General features: G+C 33.2%; 1 protein-coding gene across 1 annotated transcript in view; it reads left to right on the top strand.

Moving 5' to 3' along the window:
- DIAPH3 (diaphanous-related formin 3) overlaps nt 1–25,404 on the top strand; it is a 536,888-nt gene that overhangs the window by 244,219 nt on the left and 267,265 nt on the right. The window contains 3 exon segments of the mRNA XM_012654946.1: nt 8,400–8,491; nt 18,862–18,956; nt 23,065–23,166. Of these exon segments, the coding sequence (XP_012510400.1) occupies nt 8,400–8,491; nt 18,862–18,956; nt 23,065–23,166 (289 nt within the window).

Raw genomic sequence — 25,404 nt, forward strand, 5'->3', positions numbered from 1 at the left:
ATTTTGAAAGAAGACTTTTTAATGTAATTTTGCTGCTATTTTTGAAACTTTGAAAATAGAAAAAGAATAAAGTGAAAATGTAATTAAAAAAGACTTTTTCAGTTCATGGCTCTTGGCAACATAGAAAGTTTTGTCATCTTTGACTTCATTCTGACATAAAATGCAGCATATGCTGTGTTAGTGATCAGAACAGTTTTTGAACAATATTAATCTTCTCTTGGAAAAATGGAGCCTTACACAGCATCTCTACGAAGTAAGATTAAACACAGACCTCTAATGGCAAAAAAGCTAGATCACAAGTATAGATGGCACTAATAATCCGACTTTATGATTCAGTTTCATGTTATACTTGAGAAAATCTAGCTTTCAGTGAAAGTGTATTTTGCACAAGCTTTAGATGTGCAGCTCTACCAATGGATGGACTTGAGTCTAAAGTGCGCTCTGCTCTCGGATGCTAAGTTGTGCTTATGCACTCTAATTCTGTCCTTTCCTTGTCAATAACTGTGGGGGGAGGATTATGTGAATGTAATTATTATCTCATTTCATTTTCACCACTCTTTGTCATAGATGTCCCTATATCGTAGATGAATACTCTAAGCCATAGTGAGGTTCATGGGCTAGTATGTGGTGGGGTCTTCCTGCAGAGCCTGCTGTCACGATTCCAAGCCTCAATTCCCTGCAGGAGGACTCTGCCCGTGCTCCTGGTGTGGTAGTATTTCAGCATGGTAACTGGAATTGTATTTTGTATAAAAAACTTCATTCTCACTAAATGTCCTCCTTTATTTTTGTTCTTCTTTTATACATCCTCCTTATCGTTGCTAATGTTTAGATGCTGCTTTATCAGAGACCTTCACATAAAATATTTTGACTGGTTTTCCACTGATTTGAGCAAGCCCATTCAGACTGCATTAAAAAAAAAAACAAAACTTTCTATTATTTCTCAATATGCAGGATTTTTCCAAATTAGTCTATTTGGATAATAGACTCATTATCTGATTGCATATCAACATAAGCATATTTCCCCCTTGATTTTTTTTATTTCTTTTATTTTCTTTATTTCTTATTTATTTTCTTTTATTTCTTTGTTTTCTCCCTTAGAAAACTCTGCTTCTTCCTATCCCTTTGTCTATATTCTCACTAAGTTCCATCTTTTCCTAACAATCTTTTGACTATATGGTAGAAGAGAAGATGGGAGAAAAGCATGACTTTATTAGTTATGTACTTAGCACTATGAGTATGCTGATACATTAAATTCAATGAATCTAATTTATCATTTTTACAAAAAAGGAAAAATTGGTTAAAATTGCATCAGTGTCTTATTTGAAGGTTGCAGTAGTCAAAGTTGCTTGTTAACTTTTTTGTTTTGTAAACTGTGACACCTAACATACTTCATAACTAGTGAAAAGAATATCGGAGTCAAAGTCAGGTGATTTTCATTCTTCCATCAGATTTGTTGCTCAAAATTATCATATGCATTATTTTTCTCATTGTGATGATGATGACAATGATAGTAGTATTAGGATTACTATAGTGAGAATTATAGAAGAAACTGAAACAGAAAGTATTCAGTGCAGTGCCTGGTAGGTGTTCAGTAAATGTTATTTAAAATTAAGGTTAGTGTGTCTTCACCTTTTTCTTTAGGTAGACTAGAAAGTGTTTCAGAATGTGAAAGGATACCGATGATGGTGAGAAAAATAACTGATTTTTTAAAAAAATTACAATCTGCCTTTCTCTTGGGTATCCAGAGAACAAAATAAAATATATACATTTTCTAAAAAGTAGAGGATTGCCATTTGGGCAGGTTAAGGAAGAGATCCCCAGTAACATTTTTGTTAGCCTTTATTTGAAAATTTTAACCAAAAAACAAGACCAGAAGAAGGTTTAGATACTGGGAATAAGGAGAAGAAAATGTCCTATGTGGTACCTAGAAAACCTGTGACAGTCAATGGACTAACATCATGACTGATTACTGTATCTCCATTCCAGATTTTTACTCTCCACACCTATACATCCAGGTGCCTCTTGTACATGACCATGTGGATGTACAAGAGCTTCTCAAAGTGAACATGTTTGAAAATGGAATAGTCCAAACCTCATTTGTTGCTGAATTAAATAAACAGCACCATCATCATCTACCTCGTTGCTTAAGCCTGAGTATCCTCCGATTTCTCCTTTACTCTGTAGATGCATACGTACACACAAGTGACGATATATACATCTTTCGAAAAGATATTTATTGTGCACCTCCTGTGTTCCAGGCCTTGTCCTTGTACTATCAGTATAGTGGTGATGAAAGTTTGTGCCTCTTTAACGTCATATTTTCTAATGGAGGAAGAGGGAAACATCAAATTTGTGATATGTAGGGAACACTTAAGTGCTTTGGAGGAGAAAAATGGCAGAACAATGGTGATAGGGAATACTGGGTGAGGGGTTTCCTTTCTATATGAGGCAGTAAGAGAAGGCTTTGCTAATACGTTTTCATAGGATTGTTCCATTGCATTGTGGTTAAGCCTGTAAGTGGAGAGACTAGTTAGAAAACAGTTACAATCGGGTGAGAGAAAAAAAAAAAAGCAACAAGAAAGGAGAGAAATAGTAACTAGGGGGTGTTGAGGAGTGATTATTTTAGTGACTGTTTTGGACTTGGAATCAGCCAAATTCACTGATGGATTATATGTGGTTGTAAAGGAAATAGTAGCAAAATTCAAGCTTTTCGACTTGCACGATCATAACAAAGCATTCCCATTTTCTGAGATAGGAAAAACAGTTGGAAGAACAGTTGTCGAGGCGGCTATGTGTGTGTCAGGAGTTTGGTTTTGGACATATTAAGTAGACATGCCCATTAGATATCCAAGTAGAGATGTTGAGAGTAAGCAGTTGAATATTTAAATCTGGAATTCAAGAGATAGAGATTAGGCTGGATCAATAATTAGCCTACCTCCCACTGTAGATTCAACTTTTAGAACTCATCCATTCTTGCCATCCCTCTTGCTATTGTTCTTGGTCAGGGTACTGTTTACTGTCATTTGAATTACTGTTAATGTTTTTCTTTCTTGCCGTTCTAGCAGTATTTTTGCTACTCTTTCAGTCCACCTGCTTTAGGCTGGTTTTCCTAAATTGCAGTTCGCTCGATGTCTCAGACATACCTAAATCTTCAGTGGCTCCTTATTAGTCTGAGAATAAAATCCAGACTTTTTAACCTGGCTTAAAAGGTCTTACATGATCTGGTGCCTGATTCATTTCTGGTGTCATTTATTTCCACTTAATATTCTCCGCTCTTATTAATATTATCCTCACTTCTTTCTGTTCTCTTCAAGTTCTTGCACCTTTACACCTTCGAACACTATCATTCCGTATCTGTGTCTTTTGCCACTACTCTCCACCTTCTCACCTGGCTAACTCCTTTTTTTTTTTTTTTTTCCCAAACTTTTGCTTAGATATCATTTATCCCATAAAGACTATCTTTAACAAGTACGAGTTAGGATGCTTTTCTTTATTCTCCTTGGTTCTTACCAAAACATCACTAGCAGATCTATGTAGGATAATTGACATTTATTTTAAAGTCACCTCTACTGGACATGAAATTCTGTGAGGCTAGTGATATCTCTATCTTGTCTAGTATTATATCTGTGATCATAACACAGTCCCTTTTAGTTGCTTAATAAATCTTATTTGAATGAAAAACAAAATAAGTGGCTGATTATATTAATAAAACATGTATGCGAAATTAAAGTTTCTACATAATACCTTCCAGTGTAATTTAAATGTCCTTAGGACACCTAACACTAACAATAAATATATGGGTTGTGTATGAAGAATACTGTGTTAAATTGAATAACTATATTAATAGACACATGACACGTTCATGCTTGTGAAGTTTGAAAATTGTCAAGATGTCAAATCTCCCCGAATCTATTGACAAATTCCTTGCAATTCAAATAGATTTTATTTTTGGGTTACTCTAAAGTTCATATAGAAAAATAAATGAGAAAAGTGAAGAAAATTTAGAAAGGAAAAATTGTTTAAACATCCAAGTAAATATTATACTATATTATACATCCATAGTGCCTAAAACAGAGCGATAGTAATGTAAGAGTAGCACAGAGAACAATGGAACAGAATTAGAAGCTTAGAAAAACAGACCTAATATATCTAGATAATAATTTTAAGATCAAAGTGTAACTTAAAATCATTAGAGAAACATGGCTGATTATTCATAAAATGACACAGAAATAATAAATGTTTTAAAAAGTGGAAAATTTAATCTTTAACTCACATTGTATACCAGAACATGTAATTATAATATCACAGGTTGAATATCCCTTATCTGAATTGCTAGGGACCTGAAGCATTTTGGATTTTGGATTTTGGATTTTGGATTATTTGCATAATGCTTACCAGTTGAGCATCCCTGATCCAAAAATTTGAAATCTCAAATGAATTCTCCAATGAATATTTCCTTTCAGCATGACCTTCGAGTGTCCTAATGGTGCTCAAAGTTTTGGATTTTGGAGCATTTTGGATTTTAGGATTAGGGATATTCAACTTGTACTTTTTTCTGATATAAAAATGTAATTATAATATGCTATCTTATACATATGAAGATCTTGCAAACAGGTACCAATTCTGTGTGCTTTTTAAAGTTATTTTTCCACCAACATTATTGTTTTATTTATACATGTGTATCTAAACACTCTGCCCCAGTGTTCTTTCTTATTAAGATCTTAATTTTGTCCAGCAGTGTTCTTTTTTATTAAGATCCTAATGTTGTCCAACTGCCATATGCCCACATATGCTGCCTAGGAATCTGGATTCTGCATGCACTTCCTGGGGACCCAATGACTGGCATACTTAGGGCCTGTGTGTGCCACCCAGGGGCCCAAGCCTGCCTGGAACCTACTGGTGCTACCACCAGTGCCCACATGCGGCATCCAGGGGCCCAAGTGCTGGCCTGCCTGAGGCCACCATTGCTGCCCTCATGTGCCACCTAGGGGCTTGCAGACCAGCCTGTCTGGGGCCCACTGCTACCACTGCCCGTGCCCTCATATACCACCCGGGCTTGAGGATTGGCCTGCCCAGGCTTGCTGCCACTGGTGCCCACCAATGCCAGTGTCCATGTGCAGCCCAGGAGCTGTTGTTGCCAGCGCATGCTGCCTGGGCACCCGAGAATTGGCCTGCCTGCCCAGGGTCCACTGGCATCCATGCATGTGCCATTTGGGGGCCCAAGGACAGGCCCACTTAACATCCCCATCGCCAGCAGTTGTACTACAGCCTCAAAAATAAATGCACCCTAAGTCACTGAGGAATTCTCAGATACTGCTGACAATTATGGCCCAAGAAATCAGATGGAGACTATGCTACTGCTTCTATCTAGAACCAATGCCAAAACACACTCTACCCTACTGGTGTTATAGATACATTGACAGGAAAAAGTTTTATGAAAGGTACTCCATAAAATTGGAAGAAGCAATTTTTACAACAGATGTGCAGATATCAGCATAGTGACACAAGAAACATGAAAACGTGAAAAAGAAAGGAAATATGATACCTCCAGAGGAACACAATAATTCTCCAATAACGTATCCCAAAGAAAAGGAAGTCTAAAATTCCTGAAAATGAATTCAAAATAATAATCATAAGGAAAGTCAATGATATACAAAAGAGCACAGATAAACAATACAAAGAAATCAAGAAAACAAATCATGATCTGAATGAGAAATTCAACAGAGATAGATATCATAAAAAAGGACCAAACAGAAATTTGAGAACTGAGGAATTCAATGAAATAAAAAATTCAGTTTAGAGCTTCAACAATAGACTAGGTCAAGCAGAAGAAAGAATTGTTGAACTTAAAGATAGGTATTTTGAAATAACCCCATCAGAAAAAAACAAAACAAAAAAAAGAATGAAGAAAGCCTACATGACATATGGGAAACCATTCAGTGAACTAATGTCTATATTTTGGGTTTGCTGAAAGTAGAATAGATGGGAAAAGGCATAGAGAACCTATTTAATGAAATTGTAGCTAAAAACTTACCATGTCTTGGGAGAGAAGTAGACATCCAGACAAGGAAGTCCAAAGATTTTCAGATAGATTCAACCCAAAAAGGTCGTCTTTGAGGCATATTATATTCAAACTGTCAAAAGTCAAAAACAAAATTCTAAAAATGGCAAAATAAGTGCATCTGGTCATATATAAGGGAGTCCTCAGCAGACTAACTGCAGATTGCTCAGTGGAAACCTTATAGGTCAGGAGAGAATGGGATGATGCATTCAAAGTATTGAAAGAACTGTCAACCAAGAATATTATACCCAGCAAAGCTATACTTCAGAAATGATGGAGAAATAAATTCTTTCCCAGACAAGCAAAAACTGAGGAACTTCTTCACCACTAGACTGGTCCTACAAGAAGTGCTTAAGGGAGTCCTACATCTGGAAGCATCAAAATGTATCTACTATTGTTAAAACACACAGAAGTATAAAACTCCCTATAGGAGCAGTTACACAAATGAGAAAGAAAAAGAATCAAATATCATCACTATAGAAAACCACCAAGCTACATAAGAGAGGAACAAAGGATATACAAAAACAATCAGATAACAGTCAACAAAATGACAGTAAGAGCTCACCCATCAATAATAACCTTGAATGTAAATGGTTTAAATTCCCCCAGTTAAAAGATATAGTCTGCTGCATGTATAGCAAAACATGACCCAACCATAGCTTCATACAGGAAACTCACTTCACCTGGAAAGACATACATAGACTAAAAGTAAAGGAATGGAAAAAGATAGTCTATGCAAATGGAAACCAACAGTGTGCAGGAATAGCTATACAATCATATCAGTCAAAATAAACTTTAAATAAAAAACATAAAAAGAAACAAAGAAGGTCAGTATATAATGATAAAGGGACCAATTCAGCAAGAGGATATAACAATTACATATATATCCAACACTGGAGCACCTATATATATAAAGCCAATATTAACAGAGCTAAGAAAGATAGATAGGCCCCACTACAATAATAAATGGGGACTTTAGCATCTCATTTTCAGCATTGGACACATCATCTAAACAGAAAATCATCAAGGAAACATTGGACTTAAACTTCACCATAGATCAAATGGACCTAACAGACACTTACAGAATTTTGCATTCAATAGCTGTAGCATGTGCATTCTTCTCTTCAGCACATGAAACATTTTCCAGGGTAGGCCTTGTGTTAGTCCACAGAACATGTCCCACAAATTTTAAAAGATCGAACTCATATCAAGTGTCTTCTTAGCCCACATGGAATAAAACTAGTAATCAATAACATTAGGAACTATGAAAACTGAACAATACATGGAAATTAAACAACATGCACCTAAATGACCAATAGGTCAATGAAGAAATTAAGAAGGAAAACAAAAAGTTACTCGAAACAAATGAAAATAGAAACACAACATAACGAAATCTACCTGAACAGACCAATGTAACAAGATTGAGTCAGTAATAAACAGTCTCCAATATCCCTGATGAACATAGATGTAAAAATTATGAACAAAATATTAGCAAAGTGAATCTAACAGCACATCAAAAAGATGAAACACCATGATGGAGTGGGATTTATCTCAAGAATGCATGGATTGTTCAACATGTATAAATCAATAAAATTTACTCTCTCAGTTTTCTATGAGCTATATTTTTTTCTAGTATTTTAATTCTGTCTTTTTTTAATTTCAAAGTATTATGGGTTACAAATAATTTTGGTTACATGAATCGCTTTTATAATGCTTGGGTCATGATTATAAGAATGCCCACCACCCAAATATTGTTCATTGTACCTGTTAGGTTTTCTCCCTTCCTCCCCTCTCTCTCCCCTAGTTGATGTCCGTTGAGTTTTACTTATCTCTGTGCACATATGTGCTCATCGTTTAGTTCCAATTTAGTAGTGAGTATATGAACTATATTGTTAAATAAACATGGTATGGTATATCAAACATAACGCAACTGTGTGTTTTTGGTTAGCACTCTTTAGAGGTAACTTCTTAACCCATCCTAAGTACAATGATTTTTGTAATTGTGTCCTGTATACTATTCAAATGAGCTATGTTTATTCTTATACCCAATGGTATTGGTTTCCATAGTGTATATAAGTTTTATTTTTGTTTTTTCTGTTAGACTTTCAAATATTTACTCTTTTTTCTAGCATAAAAGCCATTAGATTTTCTAGCATAAAAGCCAGCAGTGCCTATCTGAAACAGTTTAGGTCTTGGGATATCTATTATTTTATTATTTTTATAACTGTGTAATTTAGAATATTTATATCTTTTTTAGCTTCTTTGATGATAGAAGTTCATTTTGTACTTGAATATCTTACCGCCCCTAATGTGAATCTATCCTTGGCTTTACAGAAAGAAGAGAAGAGGAAGATTTTGAAGAGAAGAAAGCTATTAAGAAAAAAATTAAAGAACTTAAATTTCTAGATTCTAAAATTGCTCAGAACCTTTGTAAGTATCACATTTCAATACTATTAAATTATCAGAAGACACTGAAGGTGGTTGCTTTAAATGATTTCATTTTGTTTATGACTTGTTTTTCATTTTATATGATTTTAATTTTATTATTATTTTCTTGATAAATTCAGAGGCAACTCTCTTTTATGCAAATGGGATTAAATGTTTCAAAAGTTAAATGCATATTAGCAAATAAAGATAAGAAAAAGATTTAGAATGAAATTCTATCTCCCTTAACTGAAACGAGAACCACCCTTTAAAATCCCTCTTTTAAGTATAAAAAGACTCGAGGAATTCAGGTTATCACATCATATTTTTTAAAAAAATTTGTAGTATATTACTTCTTTTCTAACCCTGAATCTGTATTATTTGTGGTACTTGATCATGTATGAAGAAGGTTAGAATATTAATGGAAATAAAAGGATGGTGAGTAAAATGAACTCAGTTATCCCACCTGAGCAGTTCAAAACCTTAACTCAAAAATTCTGAGTGGAAATATTTTAGATTTAATTATGGTTATAGAAGCTAAATACTTAGTATTGAATTATCTTCTTGACTGAATTACTCTGGGAGAAGAGGGCAAATAGTTTGCTCCTAACTCATTTCTAACTTCAGTGCATCCCTTCAATGCATCAAAGATAGTTCTGCTTAGAGCTGAGATAATATGATCTGTATATGTTACTTTCTGATGGTGAAAGATGGATATAAATATGTAGAGAATTTAGAGTGACAAAGAGTTAAAATGGTTTTTGGTCTGCCTCTCAATTATTGCATGCTTCAATTGAGCTTTTAGCAAGTGTTGGAATAAAACAATTCTCCATTGAGAGGATAAAGGTCCTTGCTATTGATTAAAGAGGAAATTGTGTTTTAGGTAATATGTCTACAAAGTAGAATTGGAAACGCTTTTATGGAAGTTGTGGAACCTCTTCTCCTTCACACTAACTATGAGACCATTCCTTTTCTACAATGTCTGCCTGCCAGGGTCCCCAGGGATACTGTGGAGGCATTGATGCTATTGGCCAGTATTCAGTTCTCTATTTTTGGGCACAAGTTGATTGCATATTTCTACCCTTTTCAAGATAGGAATCACCATGTATGTGACTTTCTTGGGCCATTGGAAAAGTGAGTACAAGAGATGTCACTTTTAGGTGGAAGCATTTAATTGATGGTAAGAGAAGCAATAGTCTTTTTTCCCTGGCAGAGTGCTGTACATCATCCAGATACAAGGCCCATAATTAACAGAGCCCTGCCTTTCTGATGTGCTATGGACATGTGGTCATAGTTGGAAATAAATTTTTTGTGCTTAGACAACTGAGATTTGGGGGGGTTTTACATGATTCATAAATTTCAGGTAGTTTTTTCCCCCTTAAAAGAACATTGTCTTAGTTCAGAGCACTGCGTTATTAACTTAGATAATGTCAAAAAGTTCTGTGCTCTGTGCTCTAAAATCGATCATTTTGTTTTGAAAAATGTCCATGACCTGCATTACAAATTGGTAGTCTTGACTCGAAAAAACCTTGTTATGGTTCCTGAAGAGGTTTTATTGTGTTGAATAGAATTCTTTCTGGATGGGTCAGCCATGATAAGTTAGCCTAAATATCCTTCTCAAAGTTGAATAATTAACTTGTTGAACAAGGCTATTTATTTTTTTATATTAAAAAATATGTGCTAAATAGGATTTCAAATTTAATTAAAACAGCTAAAAAATACTGATTACCTTTTGATGCTACTTTGAGATTTGGCCCTTTAGTTTTTACTACAACCACACTAAGGCAGGTGTTAGCACTGACGTTCTAGGTAGGGAATCTGGCGGGTATAGCAGTTGAGTAACTTGAATAAAGTTGCTGATTTTGAAAATAGCCATTAGATACAAGGTATATCTATTCCTGTTTACAGATAACAAAATCTCATTATTATCATAGAGAAAGCTCATGTTTGTCTTGTTTTTTTTTTAGCTAGAAGTTATATCCCATTCATTTAATTGAGAAACATGTTTTAAAATATAAGATCAAAAGATAAAGAATTTATACCATGTCATATTATGATGTAATCCATTTTAGAATTATTTTTGCCCTCTCTGATTGTAGCAAGTATTATGATTTAAGCTGTGAGAAGCCTTAGTAGCCTGTAATCTTTCCTGTTATTATAGTTTGATTCACAGCTGGTTTTTGTTTATGAAATTCAGAGATTCTGAATTCTGAGAAGAGTTTTATTTTAGATAGTGAGAACTGTTTTTGAATGAGATAAATTGGAGTAAAACAGTGGTCAGTAGTAGAATACTGATAATAAATTTGAGAGATTCACTTCTAAAGTTTATTGAAGAGAGAAATTGTGGGTCTGTACTAGATAATTTCTTGGATTTTTCTTAACTGAAATATTCTATAGAATTTTGAGGAAACATGCTATAGAATTCTAAAAGTCACTAATTTATTTTCCTACTTGTTTAAAGGTGGGTGGTATACGTTTCCTATATTTTGAGTTCATGAAGGTTTTGGCACAGACTCTGGGCCCATCATTAAAGATAGAATTACAGGCATTCTAGGATCGAGAGAATGCTCAGGAGTTTTGTAAGATTCATGTGTTTTACCAGATTTGTTTTCATTAGCTATTAGAGCTGTTAAGGGAAGGAAACCTGGAATCTACAAATTATCATAAAGTTTTAAATATTGATAAATTTCCTTGCAGAAAACAAAGCATGACTCGTTCCAAAATCTGCGCACTTTATACCTGTTAACTGAACTCAAAGCTTACGATTGGGATCTATATAATCACCTTTTGAAGGATAAGATGTATGTTAGTAAAAAGATTCATTTTAATGGGTCTTTTGGAGGCTTTAACTGAGCACCTCTTATTTTATTCTTGGTAACTTTTAAGTATTTAAAAAATAAAGTCTATACTTCTGAATCGTCTCTTAGGCATCAGGTCATTTTCAACTCTTTTGTAATTTTTTTGCCCTAATTATAGCAAATGCTTTCCAAAGGACAATTTATTCATAAGCTATAAAAATCCCCTTCTTTGATCCATTATAAATATGTGTTTAATATTATATGCTACTTTAATTATAGAATAATACCTGAAAGTAGTGAGTAAATGACAAATATAGGAGAAAGTAAAATAATGTCATCTCTATATGCAAAGCAAATTCTCCTAGTATTATAACATTGTACCTTTCCTGTTTTTCATGTATTTATTATATGCTATTATATATTTTTTGTTATGTAATTTATTTATTCATCTCATTTATTATTTACTTACATAATTGTGTAAGTGGGATTATGCCGTTTTTTAATCTGTAAAATTAGTGGGTCTGCAATACCACCCTCACTTCTGTCTGATACTGTTCGCAAGTTCAGAGGTCCCGAAAATCATTCTCAGGTTTGGTAATTCGTAAAAAGGACTTATAGAACTTGCTGAAGCTGTTTTACTTTTGGTTATGGTTTATTACAGCAACATAGTAGATTATAATCAGTCAAGTGAAAAGGTGTGTGGCTGAGTCTAGGAGAGTTCCAAGTATGAACTTTCCAGTTTTCCTCTCCCAGTGAAGTTGTCGGTAGCACCAACTTCTCCCGGGAGAGACTTTCCTTTACCCATTGTGTGTTCATAGCACCTTTGTCCAAAATGAGTTGGCTGTAAATTTGTGGATTTATTTTTGGGCTTTCTATTCTGTTCTATGTTTTTGTTTTTATGCCAGTACCATGCTGTTTTAGTTACTATAGTTGTGTAGTATATTTTGAAGTCAGGTAGTGTGCTGCCTCGAACTCTGCTTTTTCCTCAGTTGCTTTAGCTATTCGAGGTATTTTGTGTTTCCATGTGCATTTTAAGATTTTTTTTTTTTCTATTTCTGTGAAGAATGTCATTGATATTTTGATAGACATTGTGTTGAATTTGTAGATTGCCTTGGGAGGTATGGATATTTTTCCAATCTATAAACAGGAGATCTTTCCATTTATTGTGTCATCTTCAATTTCATTCATCAATGTTTTACAGTTTTCATATATGGAGATTGTTCACCTCTTGGCTTAAATTTATTCCTAGGTATTTTGTTATTTTTTTGGTAGCTATTTTAAATGGGATTTTTTTTTCTTGATTTCTTATTCAGATAGTTTGGTATTAGTATATAGAAATGTTAATAATTTTTGTGTGTTGATTTTTGTATCCTGCAACTTTACCAAATTTATTTATTGGATCTAATGGTTTCATGGTAGACTCTTTAGGATCATGTTTTCTGCAAACAGGGGCAATTTAACTTCTTCTTTTCAATATGGATGCCTTTAATTTTTTTCTCTTGCCTAATTGCCTTGGATAGGACTTTCAACCTTTCCCTATTCAGTATGTTAGCAATGGGTTTGTCATGTGTGGCCTTTATTGTGTTTAGGTACATTTCTTCTATCGCTAATTTGTTGAGAGTTTTTATCATGAAGAAATGATGAATTTTGTCAAATGCTTTTAGTATCTATTGAAATGAATACACGGTTTTCTTCTTGATGCTATTAGTGTGATGTATCAAGTTTATTTATTTACATATTTTAAACCATCTTTGCATCCCTGCATGAATCCCACTTGATCATGGTGAATGAATGATCTTTTTAATGTGGTGTTGAATTATGTTTGTTGAGGATTTTTGCATCTATGTTCATCAGGGATATTGGCCTATAGTTTTCTTTTTTGTTGTATTTTTGTTTGGTTTTGGTAACAGGGTAATGCTGGCCTTCTAGAATGAATTTGGCAATACTTTCCACTCTTCAGTTTTTTTGGAATAGTTTGAGAAGAATTGGTATTAGTCCTTCTTTAGATATTTGGTAGAAATAAGCAGTGAAACCATTAGGTCCTTGACTTTAATTTGTTGAGAGACTATTGTTGATTCAATTTCTTTTCCAGTTATTGGTCTTTTCATGGTTTTATATTATTTTATAATTCAATTTCAGTAGGTTATATGTGTCTAAGAATTCATCCATTTCTTCTAGGTTATCCAATTTATCGAAGTACAGTTATTCACAGTAGTCTTTTATGATCCTTTGTATTTTTGTGGTGTCAGTTGTAATGTCCCTTTTTTCACCTCATTTTATTTGAGTATTCTCTCTTTTTTTCTTGATTTCAATAAAGGTTTGTAGATTTTGTTTCTTTTCAAAAACAACTTTTTGTTTTTTTCTTCTGTATTTTTTTTCTAGTCTCTATTTCATTTGTTTCTGCTCTGATCTTTATTTCCTTCTAATAATTTTGGGTTGAGTTCCTGTTTTTCTAATTTCATGAAGTGCAATGTTAGGTTATTTGAAATTTGTTTCTTTTTCTGTGTAGATGTTTCTTGCTATAGAATTCCCACTTAGAAATACTTTTACTGTATCTCATAGATTTTGGTATGTTGTTTTTCTATTTTCATTTTTTTAAAGAAGCTTTTAAATTTCCCTCTTAATTTCTTCATTGACTCATTGATTATTTAGGAGCATGTTATTTAATTTTCATGTACTTGTAAAACTTTTGACGCTTTTCCCATTATTGATTTCTAGTTTTATACTATTGTGGTCAGAAAATACACTTGATGTGACTTTTGTCTTCTTAAATTTGTTAAGAGTTGTTTTTTGGCCTAACATGATCTAGCTTCAAATGTTCTATATGTATTAATAGTTGAGAAAAATGTGTACTCTGACTTTGTTTGATGGAATTTTCTGTGTATATCTGTTGAATTATTTGGCCTATAGTACATCTTAAATCTAATATTTCATAGTTGAGTTTTTGGTCTGGATGATCTGTCTGTTGCTGAAAGTGGGGTGTTGAAGTCACTTACAATTATTGTATTTTAGTCTATCTCTCCCTTTAGATCTATTAATGTTTGCTTTATATATATGCTTTGATGTTGGTTTCATATATAATTGTTATATCCTCCTGCTGAATTTACCACTTTATCATTATATAATGTCCTGTTTTGTCGTCTTTTACAGTTTTTGATTTAAAGTGTATTTTATCTGATTGAAGTAATAGCTACTTCTGTTCTCTTTTGGTTCTCATTTGCAATGAATATGTTTTTTCTTTTACCTTTCAGTTTATATGTGTCCTTACAGGTGAAATGAGTCTTTGGGGTAAACAGCATATAATTGGATTTTGGTGTTTTATCCATTTAGCTTCTTTATGACTTTTAATTGGAGAATTTAATTAATGTGCATTTAAAATAATTAATGTACATTTAAAATAAAATAAAATGAGTGAAGAACTCATTACTGTCATTTTGTCAGTTGTTTTTTAGTTGTTTTGTATATTTTTTTCTTCTTTTTTCCTTCTAACTGTCTTCCCTCGTGGTTAAGTGGTTTTTCTCTAGTAGTATATTTTAATTCCTTTCTTTTGATTTTTAGCATTTCAGTGTAGGTTTCTTTCTTTGTGGTTAACATGAGGCTAACTAAAACCATCTTCTAGTTATTATAGGTTATTTTAAGCTTGTAACAGCTTAACCACACACACACATGCAGACACACACAAACTCTACATTTTACTCTCCCCTTCACATTTTGGAGTTTTGACAATGGAATTTACATCTTTTTGTCTTGCATATCCTTTAACAAATAATTATATTTACTATTAATCGTTCTGTTCTCTAACCTTAATACTAAAGATGTAAGAGTGAGTTAAATACCATTACATTACACTGTTAGAGTATTCAGGATTTGGCTGTGTACTTACTTGTACTAGCGGGCTTTATACTTTCAGATATTTTTGTGTTACTCATTAGTGTCCTTTTTATTTCCAGCTCAAAATTTCATTCATCAATTCTTGTAAGGCAGAGACTTAATTTGCTTTTGCTTAATAGACTTAATTTGCTTTTGTTTTGGAAACTCTTTATCTTTCCTTGATTTGTGTGAAGGACAGCTTTTTTTTTTTTTTTTTTTTTTTTTTGGAATATGTCCTCCCAGTCTCTCTTGGCCTGTAAGATTTCTATTGAGAAGTCTGCTGTTAGGCATCATGGAATGGTCTTATATGTTATTCGATTCTTTTCCCTTGTTGCTTTCAGGATCCTCTGTTTGTCTTTGATCTTTGACAGTTTGAGTATAATATGTCATTGGCTAGATTTATTTTGATTTAGTCTTATTAGAGATCTTTTACCTCCCTATGCCTGGATATTTATATCTTTTTCAAGGTTTAGAAAGTTTAGTGCTCTTATTCTTTTAAATAAAACTTCTACCCCATTATCTACTCCCTTGAACCCCTGTGACATGTACTTTTGCTCTTTTCATGTTGTCCCATAAATCCTGTAAGCTTTCTTTATTTCTTTTCATTCTTTCTTTTTTATTCTCTTATTATATATTTCCAAGTAACCTGTATTTGAGTTTACAAATTCTTTTTTATGCTTGATCAATTCTGCTGTTGATGTTCTCTTTTGTACTTTTCATTTCATTTATTGTATTTTTAGCTCTAGGATTTCTGTTTAATTTTTAAAAAATTATTATCTCTGATACATTTCTGAATTTTTTCATATTTTCTTGAAGTTCACTGAGCTTTCTTAAAACTGCTATTTTGGATTCTTTTTTAGACAGTTTCTACATATCCATCTCTAACATAAGTCACTGACACCTCATTTATCCCTTTAGTGTTATCATTTTTCCCTGGTTGTTCTTGATCATTGTGGTCATGTATTGGTGTTTGCACATTGAAGAAGTAGATATTTATTTTTGTCTTTGCAGTCTGGCTTTGTTTGTGAACATCTTTCAACACTAAGTCTATGTAGAGTTTCTTAGCATACTGTCTGGTGTGGATTACTTCTGCCACTTGAGTGTTAGGGGGTATGCTATGCCCAGGAATGCCATTGTTTTTTTTTTTTTTTTGAAACCCAAGAACACCATTTATTCAATTTTGCAAAAAATCTCTCAACTTGACATAACATAAATGTTAGACACCCCACATTACCAAAAAGCCCCTCACCAAGTGAAAACAAGAGTGGTGTCCATCCATCTTCACAACAGACAGTATCCCACTCAGCTAGTTTTTTCAGGGGTCTCATGTCAAAGGAACGATCACCCTGGCCTGGAGGAGGGCCTGCTTTTCTTGACCAAGGCCTTCAAGCCACAAAGCAGCCACAGCAGCACATAGTCTTCTCGTGCTTCCCACCTGGCCCTGCCACAGCCTCCTTTGCTATGGCTTCCTGGACCCTCTGGATCTCATGAATTAACAGGGAAAAGGCCTCTTCCATACTTTGCTGTGTCTTGGCTGAGGTCTCCATGAAGGTTGCCCCCCCCAACTCTGGGCGAGGACTAAAACAGCAGCATGAGCAACTCCAGCGGTGATCACAAGGTCACATTTGTTTCCCACAAGGACGAGGGGTGAAGGTCCCAGGCAGCACAGCACAGGCTGGTGTTTTGTGGCTCCCGATTCTGACCCAGCATCAGACTGGAATCTTGTGGTTCCTAATACTGGTGCAGCACTGCATGGCATACAAAAGCCCATGGCTCTGTGGCCTGACTACTCCTGAGTTTTGTTTGTAACCCAGAATGGCTTCTGTCAGGTAACAATAATGCAGACCAGAACTCAAATCTTTCTAATATCACCCATTGGATCCTGTCTGGTATTTACATGGATATAGTGGCTCAGATACGCGTACTTATCTGGACTCCGGGTCCATGACAGTTTTACTATGTCAGGTTTGTTGTTAGGGACAAAGAAAATGTTCTACACTCATTTCCCTCTCTTTTCCCCAAGTGGACAGTATTTCTCTTTATGCTGTGCTGCCTGGGGTTGTGAGAGGGGATAATGTAGGTAATGCAAAACTGGTTTTTTGTGTTTTTTTTTGTATCGTCAATGTATCATTCTGTAGTATTACGTTATAATCAATTATTGTGCTCTCTCGCCTGGCTCAGTGCTCATGAAGGCATTTTTCCGAGTGAATAGTTGTTCAAATTGATATTTCTGTGGAGGGTAGGAGGACAATCACTGGAGAGTTTTACTTTGTGATCTTCAGTTATTTTATTTTTTTGCTTTCCAGTGTCTACTGTGGAGTTATCCTTTGTAATTCCATAAATCTTTATATATTCTTACATCATTTAAATATTTTGTTTCATCTTGTTCTTGGGATATATAGGATTATAGACATCCATAGTTCTAGCATAATTAATTATACAGTATTTATGACTTCTTAGATTTGGATATGTGTGAATGAAACTGGTAATATGAACACAGATGGTGCCCTTGTTTATCTGTAGGTGATACATGATATCTTCAAGAATCAGGAATAGGAATACAACCTTAGTCCAAGAAAGAAGCAGATCTTGTTTCCTGAGATTTATGAAAAATAGTGTTTCATTCAGTGTCCACTGGGGTTTCATTCCAGGACCCCTCAGGGACACCAAAATCTATGGGTGCCCAACTTTCGTACAGTTGGCCTTTCATATCTGTGGGTTCTATGTTTATTGTGTGAATTAAAACCACTGTGGATCAAATCTTTCTGTGGTTGGTTGAATCTGAGGATATAGAATCCACAGATATAGAGAGCTGAATGTAGTATCTTTATATAGAAATACCTACAGGCCAAATAACATAGGCTTTCAATAAATAAAACAAGGTAATGCAGTATTGGTTTGCAGGTATTAAGTATGTTCATAAAGTGACATCTTCTTGAACATAGAAATATAATGGTAGAATAAGAGGGGAGCTAACAAAAGCATTATATCTGAAGTTGTGAAAATATCTTTCTAGACCTCAACAACTTTTGAGATCATTATGTTATAATAGTAATTATCTGAGGTATCAAGAAAAACGTAGATAATGTTTGGAATTCTCAGTAATAACATTATCCTATCTAACTCATTTGAATAATTTTCCATGAAAATTTGTTTTCTTTAATTGATTATTTTAAGCTTTAGTTACTTGTAAAGGTTATTTCTCTATCATTTTGTCTAGAGTATTTCGTAGTAGTGAAGTGCTATTACTTGTGAAAGTGTTAATGTACTGCTTAGCAGTTTTCTTAAAATATTTTTTCCTAACTATTTAGGAGGGCTGAAAGATATTATAAGAGCCAATTTTACATATGTTTAGACCAATGTTACATGCACATACCGGGGTTTCATCATTCTTTTCATAGCAATGTCATGTTTTTATAGTTTCCTAATTTGTTTCAGTTTTTTTAATCACATAAAAATTAGCACCATTTCTATAGTAGGCAAATATCTAAGGATTTAAAAATCAACCTTGGATCCAGCGTAATAATACAAGATTAAGATTGTAGAAGAGTATAAAATGCTAATGAAAGTTTTCTCCATAATAAGTGTTAAATGCTTAAAGTCTCCTGTTTTATGAATTTATTTTTGATCTTATAAATAAAACTATATCTTAAGTTCTTTTTCCTACCTTATACATTATGAGCTTTTTTTTTTTTCCCTCTCTCTCAGCAATCTTCCTGAGCTCTTTTCGGGTGCCATATGAGGAAATCAAAATGATGATATTGGAAGTAGATGAAACTCAGTTGGCAGAGTCTATGATTCAGGTAAACAAACAGGCACAGCTTAAATGCCAATATTTCGTTGCAAGCTTCTCATTAAATAGAAGTCTGTCAGTGAAGCAAATTTCTTAACCCAAATCATTCAACTGGAAAATCATTGCTGCATAATTAGTTTTAACATAACTTCTGCATTGCCAGGAGAAAAAACTGCATCTCCTCTTAACTGCAAACTATATATAATGCTACTAAAATGATTACATTTCAAATATTTTAAGTGACTGTTTCTGAAAAGCAAATTGTTTAATTTTACATTTTTGTTTTTGTTACAGTTTAGACTTAGCAATGTGTTAATTTAAATTTGTTTCTTCATCCCTTTTAGAATTTGTTTTTCTTAGGCTTATAAAGTTATACGATTTGGTACAGAAGATTGAGAGAGTTTTCTCATTAGATTTACCTTTATTAACAACCTTACTGGAGTCATTTGTGCTCCTATGAGTACTAGAGTTTGTTTACACAGTATTCTGGATTTATTCAGAATTTAGACTATTTTTAAAAAGGTTTTTACCCATAAAAATTTTTAATGAATTTCATATTTTTAATGGTGTCAAAGTTACTTGCTGAATTCCACATGAAGGATCAATAATGTATATCTTGATAGAATTTAAAGTTGTATAATCAAAACACAAATTATAAGAGAGTGTATATATTTAGTTTACCATCTCTTGTTCTGATAGTGTCTATACTTAGAAAAATGATTTTTTACCAATTAAAAGAAACCAGATAGTGTCAACAAGCAATTAAAATTATTTTAGACATTTTATTCCATTAATAAATGATATCTTTATAAGTTCTAAGCTTTTCCTTTCCTTTCTAAATGTGATGCTAATATAATTTTATTAGTGATTTGTGCTGTGAGTCTCTTATACTCGTAAACTACTAAATTGAACAACTTTTCTGTAAGCATTTTTTCTTTTTTTTTTTTTGGTACCAGTTTCGGATTTTCACTTTTATTCTTGTTGATTGTGCATGTGACTTCTTGCTGGACGTAGATTCCAAGTTCCTTAAAGAAAATTTTTGTTACTTGATACATGTTTGTATTTCTTACAATGAATTTGTTAAATATTTATTAAGCAGCTTTTAGCTTGATTACATCAGTATTTGGATGAGCATGTGGATTTTCTTGTCTATATATGGGGAAAAAAAGCGATTTGCCCTTTAAAATTCATGTCCAAAGTACATTCAGCTTCATATATTTCTTAATGTATCAGTTTTCTATTGCTGCTATTACCATTCATCGCAAACTCAGTGGCTTCAGTTATCTTACTTTTATGTAGAATAAAAGTGTAGCATTGATCTTACTGTATACTAAAGTCAACATGTTGGCAGAAAGGGCTGCGTTCTTCCTGTAGGCTCTGGGAGGAATCCATTTCATTGCCTTCTCCAGCTTCTCATGGCTGCCCACATCCTGAGGCTGGTGAACCTCTTCCCTCCTCTTCCAAGCCAGCAGTGTTGCATCGTTCTGTTCCTTTCTTTCATCACCACATCTCCTCGCTCTGTTGTTCTTGTCTTCTACTTTTAAGGAATTTTTTATTACATTTGGCATACCGAGATAATCCAAGATAATCACCCTAATTTAAGGTTAGCTGATAGCAACCTTCATTTCATCTGTAACTTTAATTCCCTTTGTTCTGTAACCTAATATTGTCACAGTTTTGGGGATTAGACATGCACATCTTTAGGGGCAGTTGTCATTTTTCTGCTTACCATAGTTAACTAAATATTAAACTAGCTTATGAATTTAAATCCTAAAAATTTATTTTGAACATATATAAGTTTTTCACATATTCATTAAAAAAGAACTTTCTGCTATCTGAACTCTTATTTTAGATCATAAAAGTATGTTCCCAATTTTAATGTGAAGAACTTTCTGTTTTGAACAGGACATGGAAACTGAGCACTATGTTGTTATAATCATTATTTTGCTTGGCTTTGTTCACTGTTGTTAATCTTATTTTGGCGTATCTAGTTTTTTATTCATATATAACACATAGTCATGAGTATAGCATTTTATGCCACTTTTCTACATTTTTTACCTATTTATCTTTGCCACATCAGTCTTTTATTAATTACTCCATTTTACAAATATTTTATTGTACCTATCATGTTCAGGGCACTCTGTATGGCTCAATCAGAGGTAGACTTCACCTTCTTGGAATTTATAGTTTGGTGAGGTAAATGACATTTCCATACATAATTATAACACAAGACAAGCAAAGTTTTATTGAGATTGGTTTAGAACTAGAGAATGTATAGGGGGAGTGAGCTCTGTGTGTGTGTGTGTGTGTGTGTGTGTGTGTGTGTGTGAAGGCAAGGTTATTTAAAGGTTGAATAAGTGTAGATATAGAAAAGGGCAGGGGAATTGTAGGGGAAACATCATGAAGGGCAGTTGTTCTGGCAGTAATAATACTGTGAGCTGTGTGGGAAAAGATGGGTATGTGTGGATCTCGGCAGAATTTAACAGGAGCTTAAGATTTGTAAAGGGTATAGGAAATTTGGGTAAAGGGAAAGACAAAGAAGGTTGGATCTGCACACTTAGAATTTTAATAGTATTTCTAGAATAAGATACAAAATTAATAAAGTAAAAAATTTTAAATTTCTGATGAAAGATTAAAATCTAGTTATATATTAACTAAAAATATTCATGGGGATTTGTTGGTCATCTAAAAGGATGCTTAAGAAATTCAGAGGCCCAATATAATATTAGAAATAACTCAGACAATCCAGCTGTCAACTAAAATGGTTAAGAGAAAATAATCATGTCTTTTGGTCTTACGCAATTCCACTAAGAGAAATTTTTATTTATGTGGGAAAATCATATACTTTTATTGTTTTTATTTAATTTGGTAGTATTAATAGTGAATACTTTTTCTAGGGATGATCTTAAATTGCTACTTTTTTGTTTTGTTTTGTTTTTGGCCAGTCAACCAACTTTTTATCCAAAGGTACACAGTGAGTCAATAACTTGTTTTTTGATCTAACTGCTTTTGGTATATAACCTTCTCTAACAACATTTTCAACTACTAACACTTATGTGGGACTTCCTTTCAGTAAAAATATATAGCATGATGTATGCTTACTTATAATTTGTACTTGACTTTGTGCTTGTACAGAATTTACTGACGTTATAATTTGGAATTTTGAGCACCGACCACTCTTTTTTTTTTTCCTTAATTTTAAAATCAATACACTAACTTCTTATAACACTATTATAGTTGACTATATTTTGACACAGAGAATCCATATAGACTTTGTCCAAGGGATTGTTTAATCATGTGAGTTCCGTCAGGAAGGCATAAATGTGTGTATTCCCTTGATCTTTCTTCAAGTCGTCGTCTTATTTAAGTGTGTGGCTTGGGATGGCTGTGCATGGGCAAACAAGACAGAGCAGCCAAATGAGCCTGTGGTTTCTGGACTGCAGGTAATGTGGTCCAGGGCTTTTACAGCCATGTGCACTTAAGTTCCTAAAGGATCTGTTTAAATGCTTTTTAACTGCAAGGTATCATCCTGTGTCTTTGGTGCCTTTTAAAATTTTTCTATCACATCAGAAAAGTTACTTTGTCTTTGTTTTAGAGACAACTTCAGATTTTTATTATTAAAACTGTATTCCTACTGGTTAAATCTTGAAAGCAATGCCATTAAAATTCCCTTGATTTCTGTTCTTTCCCTTGCCTTTTAGTAGCAATATGGTGATTTCTTTTATCCCCCTGAGTGAAGTGTTAAAATATGTTTAGCTTTGCCTGAAATTTCTGACATTTAATTCCCTAAAGCTGAAATGAAATGGACCACATTTATCCAGGTGAGAAAGCTGTTCCTTTGGTATAGGTTGAGTTCTCTTTCTCAATTATATAGCTAATCAAATAAACATTCAGTAGTGCTTGATTTGAATATATAATAACTCTGGAATGGAGAAAAGGAAAATCGACTGTTTTCAAGATGCAGGGAGTGTTGCTGAAGACTTAGTACAAGGGAGGTTACCTAGAAATAAAACGAAAGATTAACTTCACTGGTTTCCTTTACATAGTTTATAAATTAATTTCTTTTGAATTCGAGAAGACGTTTAGTGAAAATATTTTCTTTTGGTTTTAATTTTTAGAATTTAATAAAGCATCTTCCTGATCAAAAGCAATTGAATTCATTGTCTCAGTTCAAGAGTGAATATAACAACTTATGTGAACCCGAGCAGTTTGCTGTTGTGGTGAGTACTTAGTCTCAGAGAGGATTTTTACACTGTGCAAAACAGGAGAAAGAAAATAGAATGTTAAGCTTTTTTACATCATTAAATGTATGTGAATAATCACATACATTTACTGTCCATCTTGCTTTTTTTTAACCTAAGGATATTCATGAGAAATTATCTTGATTTAAATTATACATTGAAATTCTGGCCTTAAATGAAATTCAAGAGGCTTTTGAAACGTGTATATATAACTTTTTATGTTCTCTATTTAATGTCAGATGTAAAATGAAAACTGCATTCCTTATGAATAGAGAGTATATTTGTGATTTATTCTAGAGCTATGTGTTCCATCATATTGTAAGCTTCAGTTTCTTCTTCTGATCACTCACTTGAGTTCATCTCATAGTTCAGACTATGAAATTAGAAGTATAGTTTTTTCCTTGGCAATGACGGTAAAAAATGAATTCATTAAAAAAAAATCTTCAAGACATCTTGATGATCATCTTGTTCCAGTCTCCTATTTTATAGAATCTGGGGTCTAAAAAGGGGGAAAGACACACTAGTGGTATATATTAGCTGTATTGCAACTTAAAATTAAAATTTTTGTTAAGCTTTCTTTGTTTTTTTCTCTTACCATTAAATTATCATTTCTAAGTTTGTTATACTTGGTCATCATAACAATACTTTAAAGTACTATTGTTTCTCTTATAAGATTGTTTATTTTTTTCCCTTTCATTTTTAGTCGTATTTACCAATTTTCAGGGCCAGGATGAAAATATATGTGATATAATTTAAAAATTCAGGTTAGCTAATTTAACAGCTATGTCTGCACCCATATTTGGTATGTTGTAGCCATTTACTCTTAAATTCCTTCCTGTCTCTTCATAAACCCACTCTACTTATCCCCCCGTCCCCCAAAGTTCAAAAACCTCCAAGTAGAACAGAAAAAGCAAAGCTTTTCCTTGTTCACAGTCTTATAATTTTTATTATAAAACTTCTAAACTCATTGTCTTTAAAAGAAAAGACTTAATTCTCCAGGATATTTTTTTTTCTCCGTCACCTTTTTTTTTTCCCCCTGTATTTCCTTGTTTGCTTTATTTTCTATTATTGGTCACTTTGTCTTACTATTGATCCCCATTTAGTACTCTACTTGCCATGTCTTCCATAAGAGAATAGGTAAATAAAGGAGAATTGGCATTAAAATTTTAATCACAGACTAGAGTGTTTATTTTTGCCTATCTTTTCTGACTCTTGAATTAAAATAATATGTAAAAATATAATGTTGAAATATTTCCCAAGTACATTAAATCTGAAACATATGCAAGGTTATATGAAAATATCTATTAACAAGTAACCTTTTATGTTGCATATTATCATAGTAAAGATTTAAATCTATTCCCGTGTTCTAATGATTCACAGAAGACCAAGCTCAAATTTGGAGATATTTTAGGTTTATTTAAAATATCCAAGTATGCCCTCTTTAGAAAATTTAAAATTTATACCAAAGAGCTACGATTTATAGACAAAGTACTTTTAGGAGTCAGAAAGTTATAACAAATATATTCCCAGATACCTGTGCTAGAGGTTATGATTTTGATTTTAACACACAGATGAACCCTCTTCCCTTTTAGGACATGTCAACTGAAACTTCACCTGGAATCTGGACATTCTGTGCCAGGTCATACATGTGTACAAATGAAATATAATTTGGAAAAGAGAAATGCTGTTGAAAAATATCACCTAGGGGCAATATGAAAAATGCTTAGTCATCTGTTGATTATGAATACTCTTGAATGCATTTTGTTAAGTTCTGGTTTCTGTGCTACTAACATTTTAAAAGATAATTGTATTTGGTGGAGAAAGAATGAAAGTTGAGAAAAAAAATGAGATTTTATTATATTATTTTTCCTTTGTCAAATAGTAATGTTCTTCAGTTTCACTTTTTCCCATTTCAATTTTTCATCATTCCAATTTTTCATCATTCCAATCTGGCTCCCACTATTTCCCAACCCCTATCTCTCAAAAAGAAAAGGGAAACTTGCTTAAAGCACCTGAAGTCCTTGATAATTAACCAAGAAAATATTGGACAAAGAGTGTGACACAGTGTGGGATGCCTGAAATTTTCTGTTCTCCTTTCTCGATTAAAACCTCAATTTTAATTTTGCTAATTCATTAAAGAGTGATATGTTTTCAATCTATCAACATTATATTAATAATACAGTAATTGGATTTTAGGAAGTTGATTATAATTACTAT

Source organism: Propithecus coquereli, unplaced genomic scaffold, assembly GCF_000956105.1.
Source record: "Propithecus coquereli isolate 6110/MARCELLA unplaced genomic scaffold, Pcoq_1.0 Scaffold453, whole genome shotgun sequence".
Taxonomy (NCBI): Eukaryota; Metazoa; Chordata; class Mammalia; order Primates; family Indriidae; genus Propithecus; species Propithecus coquereli.